This window comes from Fistularia commersonii, chromosome 15 (assembly GCF_037954325.1).
Source record: "Fistularia commersonii isolate RoL2024-O1a breed Wild chromosome 15, RoL_Fcom_v1.0, whole genome shotgun sequence".
NCBI classification, from domain to species: domain Eukaryota; kingdom Metazoa; phylum Chordata; class Actinopteri; order Syngnathiformes; family Fistulariidae; genus Fistularia; species Fistularia commersonii.
In genome coordinates, this window is record NC_141298.1 from 11,634,636 (window position 1) to 11,660,445 (window position 25,810).

The window sequence follows — 25,810 nt, forward strand, 5'->3', positions numbered from 1 at the left end:
CCGCGTTAATGAGGCGATCGAGGCGCGCGCCCGTCCCCACTTCCCCAAGCCCATTGTCTCCAGTGGGGTGTCGCGAGGACGCCCACCCCGCTTCTTCCTCCCGCGCACACCGCGTGGCGTGCGGCGGAGGCGCGAGATGTGTCGCGTGGAGGATCTCGCGCAGACGGTCACTTCCCTCCTCTCCGCGGCGCGTGTCCCTCGGGGGGAAGGCACGCGACGATATACCCGCTGCACGGATGGTGCGCGGTCACGAGCGGCGGACGGTCGCGCGCCCCCTTCGGTGCGCGTGTACCAAGCTCGAACGTTCCGTTCCCGGAAACGACTTCCGGGAATTAGCCCGTGAAGGAGCGCGCGCGAGCCTCGAGAAGGACCACATGTGGGCCATGGAGAGCTTCAGATGTCGCTCCTCCCAGGAGGACAACAGCTGCTTCTCACTGCTTCCAGTCACATAGTGTTGGACCCCATAATCTGGCCCAGCCCTCCAGTGGACCTCTGCCTGAGGTCCAAAGGGGGTCTGATGAGGTCCAGATGTCCTCAAACGGGTACCTCCTGGTTAGCACTGCCGGATCGGTATGTTTTCCCTTTTGTCCCACGAGTCGGACGTGAGCGGAACGAAGATGTCCTCGTCCGAGGACGACTTCCTCTTCTTCTTCTTCGTCTTCTTTCCACCGCTTTCCCCCTCGGCAGGTCAACTCCTCAACTCCCAACGTTCACGGCTCCGTGTCCTCAGGAGGTGGATGTCCTCCTTTGGGGACGGCGGGTCTACACTGCCCTGCACTTGCCCCACTGGATCGCCCCCACATGTGGACCCTCTGAGAGGTGCTTCCCAAAGAGGAACCTCCACATTTCCATCTTTTCTCCACGGCCGCTCCCACCTTTCCTTCTCGCAAACATTCCTCCACCCCATCTCCACGCTCTCCGTCGACCGTTGATCCTCGGTACTTCAAACCCTCCACCTTCTTCATCTCCAGCCCCTTGTAGCCTCACCGTTCCACTTTGGTTCCTCTCAGTCACACTCGTGTATTCTGTCTCGCGGCAGCGAACCTTCACTCCTCCTCAGCATACCTGAGCATACCTCAACCTCTCCAGATGTTCCTCCACCTGCTCCCTGCTGTCACTCCACATCACGGTGTCATCTGCGAAACATCCCAGTCCGCGGAGGATCCCGTCCGACTTCATCCATCAGGCCGTCCGGCGGCCCGTGTTGTTGTTGTGTACTTCCTGCTTCTGTCAGGGAGTCCTCACACGTTTCAGCTCCGCTCTCCTGAGTCGGAGATCTTCAGCACCGCGGACAGCTTCTGCAGCCGGGAGCCCGTCAGCTACTTGAAGCTCAGCGGTTAGCATTAGCATTATTGTAAGCCATTCTTTCTTTCTTTCTTTATTCCTGGTTCACTTCCTGCAGATTATTCCCGGAACTGTCCCAGGTCTTTTCAGAGTCTGACCACAGATTTCAGGGTATGCCCAAAACACTCTCCTAGATCTCCAGCCCCGCCGTGGCCTCGTTTGGAACCAGGTGTTGTTTTTTTTGTGTGCTTTATTAAAGTGAAATCCCCTGGTGTGTTGCGATAATCCCGATGAGAACAGGCCGCCGGGGGCGATAAACCCCGGATTGGGAGCTCAGCGAGCCAAACCTGGGGTCGGCCTCGGACGCTGGAGAATTACTTCCTCGGACGGCGAATGTGGGACAGGCGGCGTAATCGACTGCGGCCGGGTCAGACCTCGGCGTTCTGGGTCGGAGGCTTAAGTGTGTGCCGGCGGGGAGGGGCGGTCCGGAAACCCTCTCAACAGAGGCCAGAGGGGGCGGGAAGAACACGGTACCCACGGGACCCGTGTTGAAGGGGCAGGGAATCTTCTCAGAAACCAGAGGAGCACCTAGAACCATCTCTGCTCCTGCGCCGAGGCGGGGTCTTGATAGTTCCACAGGATCTCGTAGGTGATCGGTGGGACTCCGAAGCCACGGCAACTGGCAGACACTTCTTGTGGACTGCAGAGTGCCATTTTTAAACACTACCCTGGTCTCTGCTCAGAGGTGTCCTGGGCACAAGCAGAGTGACACAGGAAGAGGAAGAGGCTCTGATATCATGAATGAATGATGAACCTCACCTTCAGGTTCCTCCTCCTCTACCTCCTTCTTTTCCTCTTTTTCTTCATCTCTTTCTTTCTCTTCTTCTTGCTCTATCCCCTCCTCCTTATCTTCTGTACAGCCTCCTTTCTCTTCTCCCTTTCCCCTCGTCCTTCTCTGTTTCCCCCTCCTTTTCTTCTTCTTCTTCTTCCTCTTCCTTCTCCTCCCCCTCTTCTCTCCTCCTCCTCATTTTCTTCAGGAGTTCCAATGTAGTTCTTCATCACTTCACTCTTCCATCACTTTCAGCCCCAGTGCTTCTTGGGGGACATTTAACCATATTTGGATTTTTGTTGTTTTTCCTGTAAGTAGTAGTAGTAGTAGTGCTTACAGTAGCAGGAGTGGTAGTTCTTGTAGTAGCAGTTGAAGTGCTTACAGTAGTAGTTGTCGTAGTACTTATAGGAGTAGCTATTGTAGTAGTGCATATAGTAGTAGTGGTAGTGCTTATGGTAGTAGTAGTATTAGTAGTAGTAGTAGTTTTTTCTTGTCCATACGAGTATTTCCCTTTAGATTTTAAGGCAAAAGTTCAATTATGGCCTTGAATGTGACACACACAAACACACACACACACACACACACACACACACACACACAGTGCAGGAATCACGTCCTCTTGTTTTGAGAAGGACAGAAGAAGATAAGCCACCTCTTCCTCGTCCCGCTCTTCTTCTTCACCTGCTCCGGGTTTTTGTTGCATAAGACTTTTGGGTAATCGGGGGGGTTGTAAGAATTGCGTTTCCATGGCAACTAGCGGTGGATGCACGTCGCGGTGCCAGCTTCGATCGCCGTCCCAAATTTGATGCACAAAACGCTGCTTATTTATATTTCAAGGCGTTCCGGCGTTCTCCATCCGGCGAGGAGGATGCCGGACGAGGTTCTTTGTCTTCAGCCGTCAACGTTTGTGCGCCAGGAGAAGATCGGATATAGGATTCAGGGAAAAAAAAAAAAGTTTTTGGATGAGCAAAAATATCATATTCATCAGGCTTGGGTGTTACAGGCTTTTATTTTGACGGGTAAAGTGATTTGGGCTCAAGCAGCACATATGTTTTAGGCTAGTGATGTTAGCATGAAGCTATCTTCGTTAGTGCGATAAGGCATCGTTTTGATTGAAATGTGCACCTTTGAGACTTCAAATTGAGAGCCTGTTTTATTTGGGGATTTTTAAAAATTTATTTATTTATCCTTTCATCCTCCTGCAGTCAGGGTTATAGGGGGCGGAGCCAATCCTGGCTGTCATTGGATGAGAGACGGGTCAATCAGATTACTACATATAGAGCAAGCATTCATGCTGCCGTTCACATTTCATGTGCATACAAGTCTCGCCCCTGTCACAGAGACATGCAGCGACCCTGGGCTTCACAACAAATTGTCCGAACAATGTTTTCCATCGAGCTTCGAACGAGCTTCAGTGCACGGACGCACAAACAAACTCATAGGCTTTCTGCGTTGTGGCGTTTTAGCATCGCGGCAGTGCTACTGCGCATCGTTTCCATTGTTCATCGTTGTGTTGTCCTGCTATAATGTTTTTTCCAGTACGCCAGCCCTCATTATAGCCCCCAATAAGGTTAAAAGTGCTAGTGCTGTTGGTAGTTAAGAGTTACAGCCGATCTGAGGCTGGAAATTATAGCTAAATGTTAGCGTGACGTTGGTGTTACTGATCTCACTGAGTGCTACGACCACGTCAACAATCTGTACCATCCTGGAGAACAAAGATGTCCAAAGGCGGCTCATGTGGCTAAAGGGGCGGCTACATTAATGAAGCAAAGGTCCCAAGTATTTGAAGAAGAAAAGTGATTGTTAGCTTGGATGAATGATGGACAGACAGCTAGCTGGAGGTAGTGTTAGCATTAGCGAAGGTTTCATATGCAAGAAAGCTTTACTTTTGCTGATTTGGCAAAGGAACCGCTTTGCACAAGTACCGGAAAGAAGAGAGAGAACGCCAGAAACAGCAATAATTTAGCTTATCTTTAACCCTTTTTGTTATTTTTGCAACAAATAAACACATGAAAGCTTCCAAAGAGTGCAGAAGGTTTGCTTGAGAGCAGATCGACAGGGTTTTCATCGATTTCAACTGTTTCTCCCGTCGCTCTGTCCCGGTTTTCCATCTCATTTCTGACCTTCTCCAAAACACCAAAGATCCCTCTTCTCCCCGCCACGCTTTAAAACAGAACAGAAACGTAAAATCAACGTAATTCTCCCGATTTCTGGACGTCTTCTGAGTGACAGCCGAGCGGATCCTCGTCCTCCGTCCTCCCCACCCGTCGTGTAATAAACCGTCCATTACAGCGCCGGTGGCCTCGGCCGCCGCGGCCACGGGTGACTGTTTCCACTGACCTACTTCAAACTCTTTGAAAGCACCGAGTCACCGCAGGAAGTCCAGCCTTCGGGAGTTTAACGAAGTGCTGCTCCAACACACACACGCACACAGACACACACACTGTGCGAACACACACACACACATATATACACACAGCAAAGGGAACAAACCCTGCAGGAAGAATCAGACACACACAACTGATTTTCAGCCAAGATTCTACTTCAGTCCGGAACTTCGTGTTCGTTTTTTTTTTTTTTTTTTCCTGTCCGCATAGGAATCCGCCCGGTGCCACTGCATCGCCCCTATTGCAGATTATCAATGGCTGAGGGGTTGTTTTGCAACCTGCTCTGTTTATATGCTATAGTAAAGCATTATATATCTGAACTCACATGACATTATTTACTCAATAAAGTAATATTGTCAGGAACATTTATAAAGCAGATATACACTGAAGAAGGTGTTAATACAGTGCAAAAAGGCATTAATACACTGTAGTAAAGCAGCTATATGCTCTAACAAGGCATTAATACACTATTATAAGGCATTAATACTCTGTAGTAGAGTTATACACTGCAATAAGGTGTAAATACACTGTAAAAAGTGTTAATACACTGTAATAAAGCAGTTATATACTACAATTGAGCATTAATTCGCTGTATTTAGGTGTAAAAACACTGTACTAAAGCAGTTAAACACGGTAACAAGGTGTTAATCCACAAAATAAGGCTTTTATTCGTCGTTATTCATTTTTGGTTTTCAAATGAGTCACGTCAGACGGGAGGCAGGTTTCAAAAAGCTTTATTCAAACTAGCATGATCAGGCAGAACATTGAACTCCAAACAAGCGGACGGACTGTCGGAAAAAAACTAAAAGCGCGGGGAGGATTTCCCGCCGTCCTGGAAAAATTAAAGCGAAAAAACAAACGAACGAACGAACCCTGGAAATCAGCGGAGAACCCCACCACCCCGAAAAATGACAACTCCCCCACCCCACCATCACAGTGGACACACAGGATATCAAAAAGACGGTATAAAAAACACAAAGTATAAAGCGATTAAATGTACAATAAATGCATTCGTAGTCCCTCTTACCCCCACACCCCCAACACACACACACACACACACACACACACACACACACAGGCTAACAAAAAATTGCTAACTAGCTAACCAGCTAACCTTTCATGTCCGGCCAATTTGAAAACGACTGCCATTTTTTCCCCCCTTTTTTATTTTCTCTTCAATTTTTTTACGAAAAAATACAACGAAACGCAGCGTCCCTGAAGGCACCGCCTGATGTAGTCATGGCAACTGGCATGGTGAGGGCAGGGGGGGATTAGCGGTACTCAAGACAGTGCTCTTTGACACAATACTCCCTGTTTTCAATGTTTTTACCACTTCTTAGCTTTCCTAAAATAGGATCATATGATATATAAAATGATAATTCTGACTTTTTGGTGGTCTTCTACGCAGACTGGAGGTGTCTCCATCACGTCTGACCCCTCCAGCCACATTTTCACATTTTAACTTGTTTCACAAACTTAGAACCTGAATTTATTCCAAATTTTTTATTCCCCGTGGTTCATTTTTAATAATTCTGACTGGATTTTCACAAAAAAAGAATTCCTCTCGGTCCGTTTGGGTCGTCTGACCTACGAGACCCTCCTATTTTAGTTTTTAAAGCTTTTTTTAATATTTTCTCCATATTAATATATTTTATATTTATTCTTCACATTCTCTTTATCTTTCAGTTCCATTCCTTCTTTTGAACCAATCAGATGTGACCCTGCCCGCACACACACACACACACACACACACACACACATACATACCCTCATAGCGTTTCCTGGAAAGCAGCAGGAGAAATAAATGAATATATAAATGAATAAATCAATAAATGCAAAACTTCCAAAGCACAAACACAAGGGCAACTGCCACTAAAAGTGAAAAAAAAAAACAGTTTGAAATTATTCCGCAGTCGTCATGGCGACACATTCTCCATCTTCTGCATGTAAATGAAACTTATTGTTAATATTCCAACCAACAAACAGAAATTTTAATTCTGATTGATTTATTATATAGTAATAATTAAAAAGCTGTTAAAGACCACACTGGGATATTGATCTTGTAAAAAAAAAAAAAAAATCAATATATCTATCCATTGATTTGTATTTTTTTATTTCCTTTAATTATTAGCAAGCAAACGGGTTCTGACGCCGGGTTAGGGGTTGAAATCCATCGTAGCAAAACCCTGAGAGGAGGATAAGAGTGAGGACCTCAAACGGCCAAAGATGATTGGACAAGTTGTAAATTGTAAATTGTACCAAAAAAAAAAGAAAAAAAAAGTGTAAATCGTAAAGCTTTTTCTTTTTTACAATTTTCCTTGAAAGCACCAAACGGTATGGAGTCGACTCCGGAAACGAGTGGATTTGAACTATTTAGCTTTTCACTTAAACTTTCTGATTTTTATTATCATTATTATTATTATGACTGTTATATTTCTAATGTCATTTTTTATGTTATATGATTATCATATTCTTGTTTTAATGTCTATTAAATGCATCAGTTGATAATAACAATAATAATAATAATGATAATAATCTCTTATTCTGGAAGATATTGCTCTATTGAGAAATATTATTTTTAAATTATCAAACCAATGCCTTTTTTTTGCGCACAGAAAGCTGCCTTGAGGTTGGATTTCAAATTTCTGAAATAATAAGAAAAAAGAAATAAATATACTTTCAATTAAAAGTCAGCTGATTTTCCAGAATATTAACATATAAACGCTTTTTCTTTAATCTCACACTGAGATTCTGTTTGGAAACTACGTCTAATAATAATAATAATAATAATAATATAATAATAACAAGAAATCGATGCTTTTATTTTCTCTAACAGTCAGATTTGGATCCAAATCCGCCGCCACTTATGCACTTTTGATTTTCTCTTCCCTGGTTCGTTGGTTCCCTCATTTTGAAGTGGAAGGAGGGGAAAGAGCACTTTTCCTTCCTTCCTTTTTCTTTTTTTTTTTTTTTTACAAAGTCTTACAGCAGAAGGTCAACACAGTGCAAGTACTTCCCAGTAGGGTCTGGGGTACTTCTCACCCTGATTCTTTTCTCCTTTTTCCCTTTTTTTTTCTTAAATACAGGGGTGTTTTTCGTACCATGTGGACGGAGGGAGCAACGGCCGGTCCCTAGGCTAGGCTAGGCTAGGTTAAGCTAGGCTAGGCTAGGCTAGGCCATGGCTCCCATAGAACGGCGTCCTGCATCCGAACCCTTTCCCTGGAGAAGGAGGGGATATGGAGGTACAAGTCTGGGGGGGGGGGTTGTTCTTCAGGGTGTTGGGGTGGGTGGGTGAGGGTTGGAGTATTGTTTCCCTGGCGATGGTTGTCATGGCGACTCTCCTCCCTGATAACAGAGAGAGCAGAAGGTCAGAGGAAGCGGACACAACATTGAAAGTCACCATGAAAAAAGTGCCTGGAAAATTAAAAACAAAAAAAAAAGATATTTTTATTTATTTTGAAAATTTCTGCCAATATTATGATTATAAATGAATATATTAACATTATATGACATAATGTCATATAAAATATAAAAACATAAATAAAATAAAGTAAGTAAAAATAAAACAACACATTTTTGCCTATCCCCTGAGTTAATTTTACTTGGTTTATTCCAACTTTTCTAGTTTTATTTTCTCACTAAATTGCCTGTTGGATTCCTGTAAGCTTCATGGAAATGAGAGGATGAATGGCTGCATGTCTCTATGTGACCTGAGAATGAGAGGGTGATCGGTGATCGGTCGAACCCGACGTACCACCCAAAGAACCCTAGATAGGCCCCGGCAGCGCCACGACTCCGAGGTAATGAACGAGTAATGAACATCTCCCAAGGACGCATGAATTATTGATGCCTGAGACTTGTGACGGAGTAGCTCACCTCCAGGCGGGGGACGGACGGACGTCCTCTCACTTTGAATACTTTGGAGCAGAAGACAAGAGTCCAGTTCAGACATACTTAGAATACATAGACGGTCAAAGAATTATGTCATTTCATCCAATTTTATTTCCGTAAGTAAAAAAATCCATCCACGGACGCTGAAGGTCACGCCGACCTTGATGTTGATCTTAAAATTTGCCGCCGTCATAGCGCAGCCTAGCCATCGGATGCCTCCGATGCTGCTGACCGCCTGGACCCGGGTTGTACCTCTGTCCACCCTTTCACAGCAGCCTTGTCGGAACCGATGCTGCTGACCGAGCGGACGTACAGAGTCCAGTTGTATCTCCTCCCACCCTTTCGCTGCAACTTTGTCGTCAGAACCGATACTGCTGACCGAGTGGACCCCAGGGGTTGGGTCGAACCTCTGGCCACCCTTTCCTTGGTGAACATCCTGACTTGCCGCGCCATCTTGCCCCCCCGTTGACCGGCCCCTTTGAAGCCCCCCGACACCACCATTGCTCATCACCCTCCCGCTTGCGCTGCTCTGCTAACGTGTTACGCATCTGTAATAAACGACCTACATTAGGCATCGAGCAGTGGAATGCTACCAGCATGCGCGCGACCGCTTTGACCTAATTATACAACGACTGTGCCGCGAAATCTAACAAGTTCAACCGCCTCGAGAAGATGGTCGAGATCTCTTTCTGCCGGACTCCAGGGGAGCGTACCCTCCTGTGGCACTCATTGTCCATTCTTGTTACGTTCTATCATTTTGTGACTAAATTGTGAAATTTGGAGCGCTTCGCACGTTTGTTTTTCGAGGATTCCGGGGGTTCCTCGAAAATAAAGGCGCCATTGCACTGCGTTCGAGCAAGCCCCGACAAGCCGGTCCGGAGTCTCAATCGCCTGTTGCCTGCTAGCTTGTGCCCATTTGCAGCTTGGAGGGGGATTTAGCGTTAGCATAGCGTTTACATACCTCCAGCGTGGACGCCCTGGAGCCCGTGGTCTCGCTCGGGCCGATGCTCCGCGGTATGCTTGACACGAAGTACCCGGCACCCTTGGGTATTATGGGCTGTCGCACCACCACCTTGCCCTTCCTGGTCTCGGCCAGGAAGAGGCTGTACCAGTAGGCGTCGCTGGAGATCAGCGTGGAGTCGGCGATGGTGGAGCTCCGTTGGCTGATGACGCTGTTTCTGCTGACGACGCTGTTCCTACTGGCCGGCGGCATCTTCAGCGCCTTGGGCTTGGGCTTCTGGCACCGCAGCACGATGATGACCAGGATGGTGATGAGCAGCAGGAAGGACACGGCGCCGAGACCGATCACCAGGTAGAGGTTCAGATCGGTGAACACGTCGTAGTCCAGGGGCATCTCCGTGGTCTCCGAGACGGACAGGACGTGCTCCACCGTGGAGATCTTGATGGTGACGGTGGCGGAGCGTGCGGGGCTGCCGTTGTCCTTGGCAATGACCACCAGCCGCTGCTGCCGTGGGTCCCGGTAGCTGAACATGCGCGCGGTGCGGATCTCGCCATTGTACTGGTCCAGGCTGAAGAGGCTGGCGTCGCTGATCTGCAGGAGCTGGTAGGTGACCCTGGCGTTCTGCTCCGAGTCGGCGTCGATGGCGATCACCTTGGCGACCAGGTGTCCCTTCTCGGTGGAGCGGGGGATGACCTCCTCCACGACGGAGCCCTGCGCGCGCCACGGCGCCACGATCATCGGCGCGTTGTCGTTCTGGTCCAGGATCACGATGCGGACGGTGACGTTGCTGCTCAGCGGCGGGACGCCCGAGTCCCGGGCCTCGATGTGGAACAGGAAGTCCCTCTCCCGCTCGTAGTCGAAGGTCTTCATGGCGTAGAGGTCGCCGTTCTCCGGGTTGATGGAGAACAGCATGGACATGGAGGTGTTGGCCACCTCCTTCTCCATGATGAAGTAGACCAGGTACTGGTTCTCGTTGAGGTCGGGGTCGTGGGCGCTCAGGGAGGTGAGCAGCGCCCCAGGGGGGTTGTTCTCCACCACGTGGATAGTGTAGAAGGACCGCGGGAACGCCGGCGCGTTGTCGTTGACGTCCAGGATCTCCACGGCGACCGTCTCGTTCTCGGACAGGGCGGGCGAGCCCCCGTCGGTGGCGCGCAGCGTGATGTCGTACCTGCCGCGAACCTCGCGGTCCAGCGGCTGCGACACCAGCAGCTCGAAGTAGCCCTCGGACGAGCGGTTGAGGGTGAACGGCAGCCATCTTTGCCGGCTCAGAGCGAGGTCCACCTCGCCGTTGGCGCCCGAGTCTCGGTCGCCGACGCTGATCACGGCGATCAGCGTCCCCACCGCCGCGTCCTCGGCCACCGAGCTCTTCAGGCTCTTGATGGTCACCTCGGGGTGGTTGTCGTTGAGGTCGGCGACGTTCACCGCGATGCGGCAGTGGCCCGACAGCGGAGCGGCGCCGCCGTCCTGCGCCTGCACGTGCATCTCGAAGGCGGGGCTTTCCTCGTAGTCGATGACGCCCTTGACCCGGATCTCGCCCGTGTCGGCGTCCAGCGAGAAGACCTCCTGGGTTTTCTCCGACGTGTACAGCGTGTAGGAGTACGTCAGGCGCGAGTTGGAACCCTCGTCCAGATCCGTGGCGTTCAGGGTCGCCACCACGGTCCCGACGGCGGCGTTCTCCTGCACGGTGACCTCGTACACCGGCCGGGCGAAGCGCGGCGCGTTGTCGTTGATGTCCAGCACGCTGATGACGATGCTGGCGGTGCCGGAGCGCGGGGGGACACCGCCGTCCACCGCCGTCAGGATCAGGTTGTGGACGGGACGCTCCTCGCGGTCCAGCTCGCCCTCCAGGACCAGGTCCACGTACTTGGAGCCGTCGCTCCCGGTCTGGATGTCGATGCTGAAGAAGGCGCTCTCGCTCAGGCGGTACGTCTCGATGGAGTTGGCGCCCACGTCGGCGTCCACGGCGTTGGTCAGGGAGAAGCGCTCGCCCGGCGCCGTCGCCTCGGTGACGTCCAGCCTCATGGTCTTCCGCCGGAAGACGGGCGCGTTGTCGTTGATGTCCATCACCTCCAGCTCCACGTTGAAGATGCGCACCGGGTCCTCCAGGATCACGTCCGTCTTCAGGAAGCACGACGCCGCCTTGGCGGCGCACACCGTCTCCCGGTCGATCCTCTCGCGGATCACCAGCTCGCCGGTGTCGGTGTTGATGTCCAGGTAGCCGCGGCCGTGCACGGCGTCGAGCTTGGCGCGGCGCTCCACCAGCCCGCGCACGTCCAGGCCCAGATCGGCGGCCAGGTTGGCTACGAAGGAGCCCGCCTCCATCTCCTCCGGCACCGAGTAGCGGCTCACGGAGCCGGCGGGGACGGCCAGCGCGGCCAGCGCCGCGGCGAGCAGGAGAGCCGCGGCGGACGGCCGGGGGCGCTCGGCGGAGCGCGCCATCGCTGCGGCGGGCGGAGGGGGACGCGGGTGGGGGCGGAGGCGGGGGGGGAGACGCGGGTGGCGGTCAGGCGGCGGTCGACGGTGTCATTCCAGCATCCGCGCGGTGCACAAGCGGCGGCGGCGGCCGTGCGCGGAAACACAATGGTGCGCAGGGGCGGCTGCAGCGTGCGTGGGGGGGAGATCTGGGGCGGGGGGAGGGGCGCGGGGGGGGGGCAAGAGAGGCGGTTTAACCCTTTACGTCACTAGAAAGATCAAAGAGCAGTTCCGTTTTTTTTTTTTTTTTACATTTTGGTGCAACATACACACACGTTGCAGACGCGTGCACGCGCACGTATATGTTGGATACACGCACCTATCCATATGACACACATGCACACACACGTATTTGAGTGATACGTAGGAACGCGCATGCACGCACGTTGATACACACGCACTTATAGACGCGTGCACACACACACATATATGTGACGCACATACATGTTTGATACACACACATGCATATAGACTCGCATGCACACATATACATAGGTGAGTGATACATATGACCCATGCACGCATGTACATTAGGTGATACAGACACACACACATATCCATAGACACACATGCACACCACAGACACGTGTGAATACACACTCATACATATAGACACACACACACATATACATATGACACATACATGTTTGAAACACACACACACAGACACACATGTGAGTGATACATGTACATATACACATATGTGATACATATGACACACATGCACACACACACCTGTGACGCACATACATGTTGGATACTCACACATGCATATAGACTCACATGCTCACATACACATAGGTGAGTGATACATATGACCCATGCACGCATGTACAGTAGGTGACACACATACACACACACACACACACACACACATATATACCTAGACCCACAGACACGTCTGAATACACACTCATACATATAGACACACACACATATACATATGACACATACATGTTTGAAACACACACACACACACACACACAGACACACTTGTGAGTGATACATGTACATATATACATATGTGATACATATGACACATGTGGACACATGCATGCACACACATACCTATAAACGAGGCACCTACATGTTTGACACACACACACACACACACACACACACTTGTGAGTGATACATGTACATATATACATATGTGATACATATGACACATGTGGACACATGCATGCACACACATACATATAAATGAGGCACCTACATGTTTGACACACACACACACACACACACACACACACACACACACACACACACACACACACACGTCAGGTCAATAAGTATTTGATTTTGCAAGTTCTCCCATTTAGAAATCGTGGAGGGTTGTTGGTGCATTTCCACTGTGTGAGACAGAATCTAAAAAAAAAAAAAAAAGGAAATCACATTGTATGTTTTTTTAACCATTTATTTGTTAAATACAGGGCAAATAAGTATTTGATCCCATGCTTATCCAGATTTTTGACCCTCAAAGACCTTTTCGACACTCTTCTCATCATTCTCATTGAGTCGCACCTATTTGAGGTTGTTAGCTTTCGTAAAGACACCTCTGAACCCCAAAATCTGTCAAAAGTGTGGCAGCCAACATGAGAAAAACCAAAGAGCTGTCAAAAGACACAAGAGAAAAAATTGTTGACCTTCACAAAGCTGGAAAGGGCTACAGAGCAATTGCCAAGCAGCTTGGTGAAATAAGAACAACAGTTAGAGCCGTTGTCAGAAAATGGAAGAGGCTAAAGATGACTCTCTCCTGGATGAGAGAGGATGAGATCTCTCCTGGTGGGGTATCAATCACGCTAAGAAAGGTGAAGAATCTGCCCAGAACTACACGGGAGGAGTTGGTCGACGATCCGAAGACAGCCGGGACCACCGTTTCCAAGGCTACTATCAGAAATACACTGAGACGTACTGGTTTAAAATCATGCGTCGGACGGAGGGTCCCCCCGCTTACGTCAGCCCATGTCCAGGCCCGTGGGAGAACGTTTTGTGGTCAGATGAGACCAAAATAGAACTTTTTGGTCTCAAGAGTAGATCTATTTGGAGGAGTGGGACAAAATCCCTGCTGCAGTGTGTGTGCAAACCTGGTGAACACCTGGGAACTGCTTGACCTCTGTACTTGTTAGCAATGGCTTCTGTGCCAAGTATTAAAATGGTTTGACTAAAGGGATCAAATACTTATTGGACCCTGTAATTTACAAAGAAGTTGTTCAAAAATCATACAATTTGATTTCCGTTTTTTTTTTTTTTGTTTGTTTTTTTTTTAGTTTCTGTCTCTCACAGTGTAAATGCACCAACAATGCAAATTTTTTTGAATACACGCGCATGCATATGGTACCACATGCACACACACAAAGAAGTGAGCAACACAAATGACATGCACGCATGTACATTAGTTGATACACATATACTCATACTTAAAAATATAAACAGACGCACATACATGTTTGATACACACATATACATTTAGACACACATGCACGCGCACTTAGGTATGTGATAAATGTGCATATGACACACACGCACATACACTGTTTGATGTACACACACGTTTATATGTGGACACATGCAGACATGTTTGATACACACACATATAGACACACGTACACAAACACACACACACTACGTGAGGGATGCATATTCATATGACATACACACACATACATATTTGATACACACGTACATATAGACACACATATGTGTGTGATGCATATGGCACACATGCACGCACGTTGAAAGTATTTATTTTGATGTTTGTGGTGTGTTCATGTTCATCACGATATTCCACTCGGCTCTTTTCCGAGACTCCCTAAGACTGGACCCACAGCCTTAAGAAACAACTTCTTCTTTCGGCTTTTCCCGTCAGGGGTCGCCACAGCGAGTCAACTTTCTCCATCTAACCCTATTCTCCGTATCCTCCTCTCTCACACCAACCACCTTTCTTGTTCTTCGACCCACAGTAGCCCAATTTCCATTAGTACCCTGTAGGTCATCAGTGCCAATGGCGGTCGTTGTTAACCCGGTCCCCGACCGATCCGGTATGGTATAGTTTTGGTTGACTCGCATGTTTGGTTTTGGCAAAAGTTTTACGCCGGATGCCCTTCCTGACGCAACCCTCTGCATTTATCCGGGCTTGGGACCGGCACAGGGAGACACTGCTCCGTGCCCTCCCAAGGCAGGCTTGGAGGGACACAGGTCAGTGCCGCCCTGAGGCTGCATTAGCCTTAAGAAACAGCGCTTAACACAAATACTCTTCTTCTGTTGAGGAAAAACAAGGAAAACAATTCTGAAACGAGTGTTAATGAATAAATGAATGAATGAATGAATGAATAATGATTTTTTTTCATATCAATCAAAAACTCCCCAATCTATTTGAAATAATAAATTCCCGTCCAAATCGTTCTCTTAAATTAAATTCTTCACCGGTCAAACCTTTGAAAATTCATTCATTCATTCATTCATTCATTCATTCATTCATAACAATCCCAATCCTCAAGCTCCTGCCAGAGGAGAAAGAAGGTCTGCAGGTTTCCTGGCCGCTCCTGCAGCGGCAGGCTGTGGCCTTTCTGAGCATTACAGGGAGAACACACACACACACACACACACACACACACACACACACACACACACACACACACACACAACACATACTATATTTTAATATAGCCATAGAGTAGTGTACTTTTCCATGAACAAATTGTGTTAATTCATTCATTTTCTCCCTATCATTATAATTAGTTGCCATTATCATTATGTTATATTAGAATTATCATTATTAGTGATTATTATTCAATAGAAAAAAATAATTATGTAATAATCATCATAGTTATGACATTTTATATGTATTTATATATTTTCAGGGTGAGTAGTCGTACCTTGAACAAATGGCACCAGGTCAGACGTAGGAAAATAATTTGCATATTTCTGTGGAAAAGCAGAATTTGTTGAATAAGAAAATAATAATTATTAGTTTGTAAAGTTTTTAAAGCTGCGTCCATTTAAATGTGAGGTTTCTTAGCAGGGAAACGGATCCTGTTGCTACTACATTACAGTAACATGCTAATGGATGCTAATGGCGGTTTATTAATTATGTTGTAATCAGGAATGAAAGTAAATAAACATAATCCTGTTTACCTTTGAAGTTTGGTTTCATTATTATTATCTTATATTTCTTTGTCCCTGAAGTTTCCCTTTTTTTCCTTACTCTTGCTAATTAATTCAAATGAATTCCAACTTGTTTAATCCTGCAGGCTGAAATTGATTTAGTTAAATTTTTGTGCACAGAGTCAAACAATCTGCCGAGCAGGAAACGTGCACAGCTGGCGCTTGTGTGTGTGTGCGTGTGTGTGTGTGTGTGTGTGTGTGTGTGTGTGTGTGTGTGTGTGCGTGTGTGTGTGTGCGTGTGTGTGTGTGGGGGGGGGGGATGGGGGGGGGTCATGCAGTGGTTCTGGACAAAATCATGTTTTAAAGAGAACTGCATGAGGGAGGGGTGCCCTCTGCTGGAGGAGGATGGAGTGATGCAGGACCATGATGAATGGAGTGATGGAGGAGAAGGAGCATGAAGGAGTGATGGAGGAGGAGAAGGAGAATGAAGCCTTGATCGAGGATTGTGTTGGATGAGGACTTGAGTGGTAAAGGATGATGGAGTAGACAGACGGCGTGATGGAAAAGGAGTATGGAGGAGTGATGGAGGATCATGAGAGGATGACGGAGCGATGGAGGAGGAGAAGGAGAATGAAGGAGTGGTGGAGGATGAGAAAAGAGGGATGGAGGAGTGTATTAAGTCCGCGTAGATCCTCCTGTGGAAACCCCTCCGTGGTCTCCATCCCTGGTAAATCGTGGGCAGACAGACTCACACTTTCAGAACTTGAAAACATGTTTATTGATCTTCGGCGTCGATGGTATCGACTCTACTTGATAAACTAGTTTCATAAATACTACGTTTCGTGTCGGGTCAGAACTCTGACCGCGCAGCAAGAGGGTTCAGTCATCATGTTCTCCGGGTTCTCCGTCCTCAAAACCAGTCAGCAGGTTCACTGAAGGGTTGGACGTCTCTGCGATTGACAGTAGACCCTTCCACGCTGAGGGGCGGTTGCGCGGACATCGGAGGAGTTCTGTCAGTTGAAGCTGCTGCCGGCCGCGTCGTACGGCGTCTCAACGGCCGACGCGAACTTCTTCTTCTTGCCGAAGGTGGAGAAGGTGTTGTGGACGTCCAGGTCGCTGCGCGGCGCCGGCCGGGCGCCGGGGATGTAGACGTTGCGCTGGTAGTCGTAGTCGGACGCTTCGGCGCGAGGCTGGTCCAGCCGGGGAGTCCAGGAGAAGTCGGCCGGCGGCTCGTCCTGGAGGGGCAGTTTACGGCCTGGGTGGGGGCAATAATCTGGATTAGTTGTACGCCACACACACACACAGCAGTCACCTTGGCAACCGTTGCCGCTTACGGAGGCAGAAAGACTTGTGTCATGTGAAAGAAAAGCACCAAGACCAACTTCTTTAAAAATGGCAATTTGTAGTAACACTGATTTGAACACAGGGTTGCCGCTATTGTTTTACTAGCGCAGGGCATGCTAGGTTGATGATATGGAGGTTGCTCATGATAACTTTGGCTTTCCGCTAGCGTTAGCTTTGGCTCAATATGGTACCATAAATACGCTAATAATGCCACATTGTGCTGTTTTTGGGTACGATTTCCAGTCAAAGGGAAGCAAAGGGACTCACATTAGGCTACACAGATCTCCAAGGGACAAGAAGAGGAGAAAGGAGTAGCGTTCTTGCCACTTCTCTCCGGATGCATTTAGCCGAGCTAAGCTGTTGAAGGAGCTCACAGGCTCCGCTAATTTTAAACAGACGCTAAAGTCAAACGCTGTGCCTACAGTTTTCTTTGACAAGCATACTAAAGGGTCCCCAGGAAATGAGTGAAGCCCGCTGGAAGAGACGCCACATGCTGGAGAAGCTAGATTTTCTCCTGCGTGGACGTCAACAAGCCGCTACTGCAGAAGTAGTACTTTGGTAGTGACCAAAGACCATCACAGAGGAAGCTAATGGTTGGTCAGCACAGCGGGCTGCGAGTCCACAGCGAACAGCCGATGACAAAAAGTGAGTTCCTTTCAACAGACGCTCTCCTCAGCATAGCAATGCAGTTGCCGCACGCATACTGACGACTTTTGCCAGCTCTTCCTGTTGGTCTTCATTCTGAAACTCAAGTTGTCTTCTGTCTCCAGCGCTCTCCTTCTTTGTACAGTAAAAAGAATGGGATCGAGCCCAAGGCTGACCTTGTGACGTCACCACCCAGACCGCGTTACAACGTAAACAACAATGGCGGCCTTTGAGTGAAACTAAGACATGTTGAGAGATTTTGTTATGGATTTTATGTAGCTGCTACAGATATTGGTTAAAGTGGACAGTAATGTCTTGTGACCGGGGATCTCTTTAATGGGAAACAAACATGGCTGTCGACAGCACAGCTCTCCACGCTGTCCTCCATTATTGTAGTCCCGGCGCTTGGATTTTTGTGATGCCACTACCCGTGTGCAAATCAACGATCATGGGGATCGGACCTCCAGAGCTCCAGTGGACGTTGTTCTGTCAAGCGAAACCAGGAAGTATCAGCGAAACTTGTAGCCCCGACTGACGGGTCGCAATGCAATTTCTTATCTCCAGGAAGACTCTTTGAGGAGAAGGCTCAGCATTGCTCCCACGGGCTCTTCTGATGCTTCTCCTCGAGCACCCAAGGTTCTACATGACATTGCTCCCACCTTCCTGGAACATCACAAGGCCTCCTGAGGAGACCTCTGTTCTTGGATTGGTTGTCTACCGTAGAGGCAGCAGTTCCCTTAGACCTCACATGTCTGGACCACTCAGGGTCTCCAGTGAACCTCCTGGACTGTGTGAGGAACCTGGAGAACGCTGGAGAACCCCACGCAGAACATTGAGACTCCATACAGAAAGACCACCTGGTGGGAATCCAACCAGGAACCGTCATGCTGTGAAGCAGAGGCGCTAACCCCTGCTCCACCCTTCCCGACCCTTCTCCACCAAGAACATGTCATTGTTCATTCCAGACTCCAACCTGGTTGTGATTTGTCCAATCATATGCGGATTTGGTGGTTTCCATGGTAACCGCAAGCCAGTATCTTGCGTTACACTTTGGCTGATCGTTCGTGACCTTCTCTTTGGGTCTTACTCTTCCGGGGGGACCTTCTAGCCAAGCTTTTGTTGCCTCAAGGCAACTTACACTTATGTATTTTAATGGTTTTCTGCAATTGATTTTGTTGGTTGACCTGAGTATTTATTTCCATTTCTTCTGAATTATTTCCTCTTTCTTCAGCTCACCGTTCATGCGGCTCCCCAAGGTCCAGTACTGGGGCGCCACCGAGCTCAGCAGTCCATCGGCGTCGCACTTTAGCGAACGCGTCAACGACCCGTCCATATTCCCCGAGCTGTACCTGCAACAACGACAGGCACAGGGCATCAGGTAAGGTGTGTGTGTGTGTGGTGTGTGTGTGTTGGGGCCGAAGCTCACCTCTTGTAGCTTGCGTTTTGCTGGTTCTTGGTCCAATTCCAGTCGTTGTTCAGACACTTGAGCTGTAAGACACATCAGACAAGACGTCGGTCTCTTGCTCCAGTCCTGATCTCATCAATCGATCAGCCGATAATCGATCAGGAGCAGTAATCGGAGTTGATATTGTAAGGAGGGAGTGGCCTGAGAGCTTTGAGCTTGTTGGGAATTAGGATTACTGTAATTTTCAGACTGTAAGCCAATACTTTTTTCCCACGCTTTGAACACTGGGGCTTAAACAACCATGCAGCTAATTTATGGATATTTTTTGGGCGAACGAGCTTCATTCCGCCAAAACATTTAGCCTCGTCACATCGGACCAATGAAATGAAAGGTGGACAAGACAGTGGTGAGACCAGTGATGCTGTATGGTCTAGACAGTGACAGTGACCAAAAAAACAGGAGGTGGAGCTGGAAGTCGCAGAGATGAAGATGCTGAGGTTCTCTTTGGGAGTGACCAGGATGGAAAGGATCAGGAATGAGTCCATCAGAGGGACGGCACATGTTTTGGAGATCAAGAGGAGGGATGGTGAATATTTTGGCACACAGATGCTGCAATTGGAAGTCTAGAGGAAGACCAAAGATAAGATTTATGGATGTAGTGAGAGAGGATATGAAGTTGGATACAGAGAATAGGGTTAGATGAAGGTTGATTCGCTGTGGCGACCCCTGAAGGGAAAAGCCCAAAGGGAAAGAAGAAACTGGCCATCTTGCTTTGTTCCGTCAGAAACTCAGTTTGGTCTTCCTTACTTGGCACAGTTCATCTGCTTCCATTCCATTGATTCCATTGATAATATTGAATTCATCGACGGCGTGACCGACAGCCTTGAGTTTGAATTCCTCTTCGTAAGCATGTCTCTTAACAGGGGCCATTTTTGGGGGTCCTTATACACACAAATGTACAGTAATATTATGTTGAAACACAGTGCACACCAGTATTACAAAAAGTGGCGGAGCTGAGCGTACTACGTACTGTTCTCTGATTGGTTTATTGTTACCAGCGATCGCAGACACCTGATGTTAGTATCCCTCGTGCGATCTTTACATTGTGTTTACTCCCCTTGTCCTACGGGACAAAAATGACCCATAAGGCAATCTTTGTACCCTCGTGGTGTACAGCCCACATGGAAACATAAACAAAAAAGAAGTATAACTTTTTCTAATTATGGGGTCTCTTTTGGAAAAGTCATAAAATTTCAAGTTGGAAAAAAATAGATTAAGGGTTTTTTTCTACAGCTGAACATGGTAGTGGTTCAGTTTTGACCCGCATGACAACACAAGGGGTATGAGGTTAGAACAACGTTGTATTACAGCACTACATAATTGTTTGTTTGTTTGTTTGTTTAGAAGTTTATTAGGACAGTGTACAATTACATTAAGCACAGAGGCAGAGATGTTTGTACCAGATTGTAGCTCATAGCTAATTTCCATCTGTATTACTGGACAATACAAATATAAGTTATCTTACGTTGCAACCCATATTCAACCAAGGACGGACTTTAGTACAACGTCCCTGTGTCAGGAGGGAACGGTCCAATAATTCGACCAAAGTCGCACAAAAACCTTTTGGCAGATTTTTTTTGAGCACAGTATACCACATTAAATTGGTTGGAGGTCAGTAAGCACAACAAAAATTCATACATGAAGCACTGGATTACAAGGCGCACGGACGATTTTTGAGAAAATTTTTAAGATTTTAAGTGCAAATAAAACAGCATTTCTGTTATGATATATTCGTATTTTTTTTATACTATTTATTCATGAAATCCATTTCTCTTATTGAAAAACGCAGAACAAAACCGGAGGTCTGGAGAGCGTTTGAATACCCCAGACCCGCCCGCAGGCCGGAAACATCCTGGAAAGTAATTCAAGTTCTGTTGCCACAACAACAAGATTTGACTTCATTTTAACGGGGAAATTCGATTTGAATAAGTGTCACAGAACCACTTCAACTCAATGCATCGCTAGCTTGGTGTAGCTGTGCTTCCCAGAGTGTTCCCGTATGTCAGGGACATCAGCATAATGCTTGCCCTCAAAGGGCCACTTGAAACAGTAGCATTATAAATGCAACCAAATGTAATGTAAAATAAATGTAACTACTCCTTCATGATGAATAAATCTGAATTTATTACTCATTCAAATCCAAAATGTTACATATGAATTTGCACAGATGTGAAAAATAATATGTTTACTAGGTGCTCTGATAGAAAGCTAGCTTTCACCGCTGCAGTGATTTTGAATGCCGCTTTCTGCAGACATAGCAGTTTGGCTTTTAATTCTTGGACAATTTGTTTTTCTGGAAGGCTAACTTTGGCAAATTTGGCTCCGCGTTTGGTGTCAAAATGTCAACATAGATTGTACTTTTTGACAACCGAATCAGCCTTCCATCTGCATTAGCTTTTCTCTTCCTGGACATTTGGGGATCGTTTGTATTTCTCAATTCCACTTGTTGAAAATGGCGGGATGGCGTCACTTTGCGGGTCACGTGATCGGCGTGAGTTGTTGGAAATGTAGTTTAGGCCCAGTGCGACCTTTGATTTTTATTTTAAGACATTTTGTGGGCCGCAGAAAATGACATGACGGGCCACATTTGGCCCGCGGGCCTTGAGTTTGACACATACGCCTTTAGTTTTCCAACTATTTTGACTATTTTTCAGTGTCCACGGCGACATGAGGTCCTTCAACGGCTAGGAAAAGAAACGCCGATGTGTTACAGCTTTAATAGACCCCTCCCTAGAAAGACACGCTCTATTACACGGTTATAAACGAGCTGCTGGCGCCGGCGAAGGTTTAAAAAGATTTAAAAGGGGCAGTAAAGTGATCAGCAGACGGCGCTGGCTACCAGAGAGGACGTTAAAACCAGCGGTGTTTTTTTTTGTTTTTGTTTTTTTTAGAGCGGTGGATGTAAATCCAGCTAATTCCTTCATGCTGTTATTACACAGAAAAACTGCTGCCTTTGTTGGAACTGCTGTGTTAGAACGCACGCAAGAAAGGACAGAATATTTGCGATTGATTCATTAAACAATAACAAACCATACCTAATCAGATTTTTTTTATTTGTAAAAACACCTTGACAGGAAAACATGGACACATTAAAAAAAAAAAGGATCCCTTCTCTTTTCTGGCTGTTTTTCTGTTTCATTTCCGACAAACGTTATAATTATACTTTAATTATACTTTATTCGTTCGTTTAAGCTTATTTTTTTGTTTTAATTTACACTTTGTATTCCTCAAGTTGATATCAGTTGGCTTTTTCAAGTCTGATCCACACACACACTGACACCATAGTAAAAGCATAATAACACGGTTATAATAATGTAATAAGAGTGTAATAACGGTGTAATAAGAGTGTAGTAAGGCGGTTCGGTGTCCTGCTCCAGCCCAAGTTGCGTTTACCTCCTGCGGGGCGGCGCCTCTGTTGGCGGCCAGCTCCTTCTGGGCCGCCGTGTTCCAGCCGGAAGTCCGGTAGTCGGCGTCCCTGGCGTTGTTGCGCGGCACCGGAAGCGTTGGGCTGCGCGGCTTGAGGAAGGTGAAGTCACTTTTGGACACTTCCGGCGTCAGACATATCCGGTAGCAGAGCCCGGCGGCGTCCGGGTCCGAGGACCGCCGGACGTCCGGGCGGGACTTTTTGACCACTTCCGGGCTGCCGGGCGCGTCCGCCCAGCAGCGGCGACCTTCCGCCGCGCGCCGCACGCTCACCAGGACGACGATGACCACGAGGCACGCGAGCGAGACGGCGCCGAGAGCCGCGGCGAGGCAGACGGTGAGGTCCGGCCCGCGCGGGAGCGGGACTTCCGGTTCCCGCCGGATGTCCGGTTCCACCAGCGCGATCGCCACGGACGCGGTGGAGGACAGCGGCGGCTGGCCGCCGTCCTTCACGAGCACGAGCAGCCGGTGGCGCGCGGCATCCCCGCGCGCCACTGCGCGCGCCGTGCGCACTTCTCCGGTATAGAGCCCCACGGCGAACAGGTCCGGCGCGGAGGCGCGCAGGAGCTCGAACGAGAGGCGCGCGTTCCGTGCCGCGTCCGCGTCCGTGGCGCGGATCGTGGTCGCCAGGTGTCCGGCGTCGGCCGTGCGCGGCACCGCCACGTCGCCGTCGCGCGCCTCCGCCGCCGCCACCAGCGGCGCGTTGTCGTTGACGTCCAGCACGTGGATGGTGACCGTCGTGTTGGTGCGCAGCGGCGGCGTGCCGGCGTCGCGCGCCTCCACGGTCACGCGGAAGCTCGCGAGGCGCTCGCGGTCGAAGGAGCGCCGCGCGTACACATCGCCGCTGTCCGCGTTCACCGACACGTACGCGGAGGCCGGCGCGTCACCGCCGACGTCGCCGTCCAGCAGCGCGTAGGTGACGCGCGCGTTGTCGCCGGCGTCCGCGTCGAGCGCGACCACCGCGCACACGGATGCGCCCGGCGCGTTGTTCTCCGCCACGTAGGCGGCGTACGACGGGCGGCGGAAGCGCGGCGCGTTGTCGTTGACGTCCGCCACGCGCACGGCCACGGAGCGGCGCGTGAGCAGCGGCGGCGAGCCGGAGTCGCGCGCCGTCAGCGTCACGTTGTAGGCGTCCGCGTGCTCGCGGTCGAGTCGCGCGGACGTGACCAGCGTGTAGTAGTTGGCGAAGGACGAGTGGAGGCGGAACGGGACGTGGCGCGGGATCTCGCAGTGCACGGCGCCGTTGTCGCCCGAGTCCAGGTCCGTCACGCTCACCACGGCGACCACGGTGCCGGGCGGCGCGTCCTCGGGCACGGGCGCGGACACGGACGTCAGCGTGACCTCCGGCTCGTTGTCGTTCACGTCCAGCACGTGCACCAGCACCTTGCAGTGCACGGCGACGGCGGCGGGGCCGCTGTCGCGCGCCTGCACGTAGATCTCGTGTAGCCGTGCGCGCTCGTAGTCCAGCGCGCCCGCCAGGCGCACCTCTCCGCTGCGCGCGTCCACGACGAACAAGCGGCGCGCCCCGGCCGGCGCGTGGCCGCTGAACGAGTAGGTGACGTCGGCGTTGGCGCCCTCGTCCGCGTCGCTGGCGTTGAGCCGGACGAGCACGGCGCCGCGCGGCGCGTCCTCGGCGACGCGCACGCGGTAAAAGGGGCGCTCGAAGGCCGGCGCGTTGTCGTTGGCGTCCAGCACCGTCACGCGCACCTGCGCCGTGCCGGTGCGCGCGGGCGTGCCGCCGTCCACCGCCGTCAGCAGCAGCTCGTGCGCGCGCCGGCGCTCGCGGTCCAGCGGCCGCCGCAGCACGAGCTCCGCGAACTTGCCGCCGTCGCCGCGCGTCTGCACGTCCAGCGCGAAGTGCTCGTTCACGCCGAGCAGGTACGTGCGCAGCCCGTTGGCGCCCGCGTCCGCGTCGTGCGCGCACTCCAGCGGGAAGCGCGCGCCGGGCGCCGCCGCCTCGGAGATCTCCACGTCGAGGCGCGGCCGCGCGAAACCCGGCGCGTGGTCGTTCACGTCCAGCACCTCCACGTCCACGCGGTACAGCTCCAGCGGGTTCTCGAGCACCACCTGCGCGTGCACCACGCACGCGGAGCTCCCCTCGCACGTCTCCTCACGGTCGATGCGCTCGCGCACCACCAGCGCGCCGCTGGCCGGGTCGGCGCCGAGACGCGCGCCCGGGCCGCCCGCCACCCGGAAGCGGCGCGCCGCGAGCGCGGCCGCGTCCAGCCCGAGGTCCGCGGCCAGGTCGGCCACCACCGAGCCGCGCTCGAGCTCCTCCGGCACGGCGTAGCGGAGCTGGGCGCGCGCCACCGCGCAGGTGAGCAAGGCGAGCAGGCGAGACGCGCGCCGGCCCGCCTCCATATTTGTAGTTCTTTTCCCTTCGCGCTCCTACAGAGGAAGTGAAGGACGCGTCCGCGGGTGCGACTCACAAAGCAGAGAGAGAGAAAGAGAGAGAGAGGGAGAGAAAGAGAAGGGGGGGCTTCTCAGATTAGCGTGCGTCCATCATTGGCCTCACGCACGACATCTGCCCGGTAATCCCGCGGATTGGCGCCCGGAAGCCGCGGGTCACTCCTTCCGGTCCAACATCCAAGTCCACCATCCTGCCGTGAGAGGCTCCTCTTTTAGCTCTTCTAAATGATCATTCCAGCTCCTTTCATGGACATTTTAAGTTTATTTCTTTTCTATTCTGATGGTTTTTGGGATGCCAGTTCTCAAATCTTTTTAAAGGGATATTGCTTTTTAACTCACTGAATTAATTTGGGATACTTTTATTGGAAACACCTCATATTTTGGTCAATTCAGGCATGTAAATCTTACATTACTTGGATATTCAATATATGCTGCCTCTCAAACATTTTTCTTCCTAATTTATCATATTTTGGAAAATAATTTACTTCAGGTGGTGGAATTGGATATTTTGAAAGTCATTTTATGATATTTATTGGTTATTTCATGTTTTTTTTTAAAGATGAGCCTATTGAGGATTTTTAGACCCTTTGAAC

General features: G+C 49.8%; 1 protein-coding gene and 1 pseudogene across 2 annotated transcripts; both read right to left on the reverse strand.

Annotated features, from left to right (window-relative positions):
- Positions 1–5,219: 5,219 nt before the first annotated feature.
- On the reverse strand, positions 5,220–11,791 carry LOC147226526 (protocadherin alpha-C2 pseudogene; annotated as a pseudogene). Its single transcript, XR_015107190.1, has 2 exons — positions 9,353–11,791; positions 5,220–7,845 (listed from the first exon to the last, which is right to left on the reverse strand). The product of XR_015107190.1 is annotated as a protocadherin alpha-C2 pseudogene (transcript).
- A 4,990-nt stretch (positions 11,792–16,781) lies between these two features.
- Positions 16,782–25,169, reverse strand: LOC147226527 (protocadherin gamma-C5-like). Its single transcript, XM_086160393.1, has 4 exons — positions 22,779–25,169; positions 19,347–19,408; positions 19,157–19,269; positions 16,782–17,186 (listed from the first exon to the last, which is right to left on the reverse strand). Exons 1-4 carry the CDS (start codon positions 25,167–25,169, stop codon positions 16,945–16,947), a joined length of 2,808 nt encoding a protein of 935 aa, XP_086016519.1. The 3' UTR covers positions 16,782–16,944.
- Between the last annotated feature and the right edge of the window lie 641 nt (positions 25,170–25,810).

Excerpts from the sequence above, each read along its gene's own strand:
- LOC147226527 (XM_086160393.1), bottom strand. The coding sequence starts at position 25,169 with ATGGAGGCGGGCCGGCGCGCGTCTCGCCTGCTCGCCTTGCTCACCTGC. Across the intron at positions 19,409-22,778 it reads GAGGCGCCGCCCCGCAGGAG|CTCAAGTGTCTGAACAACGA; the intron begins GTAAACGCAACT and ends TGTGTCTTACAG. Across the intron at positions 17,187-19,156 it reads CTTGGGGAGCCGCATGAACG|GCCGTAAACTGCCCCTCCAG; the intron begins GTGAGCTGAAGA and ends GCCCCCACCCAG.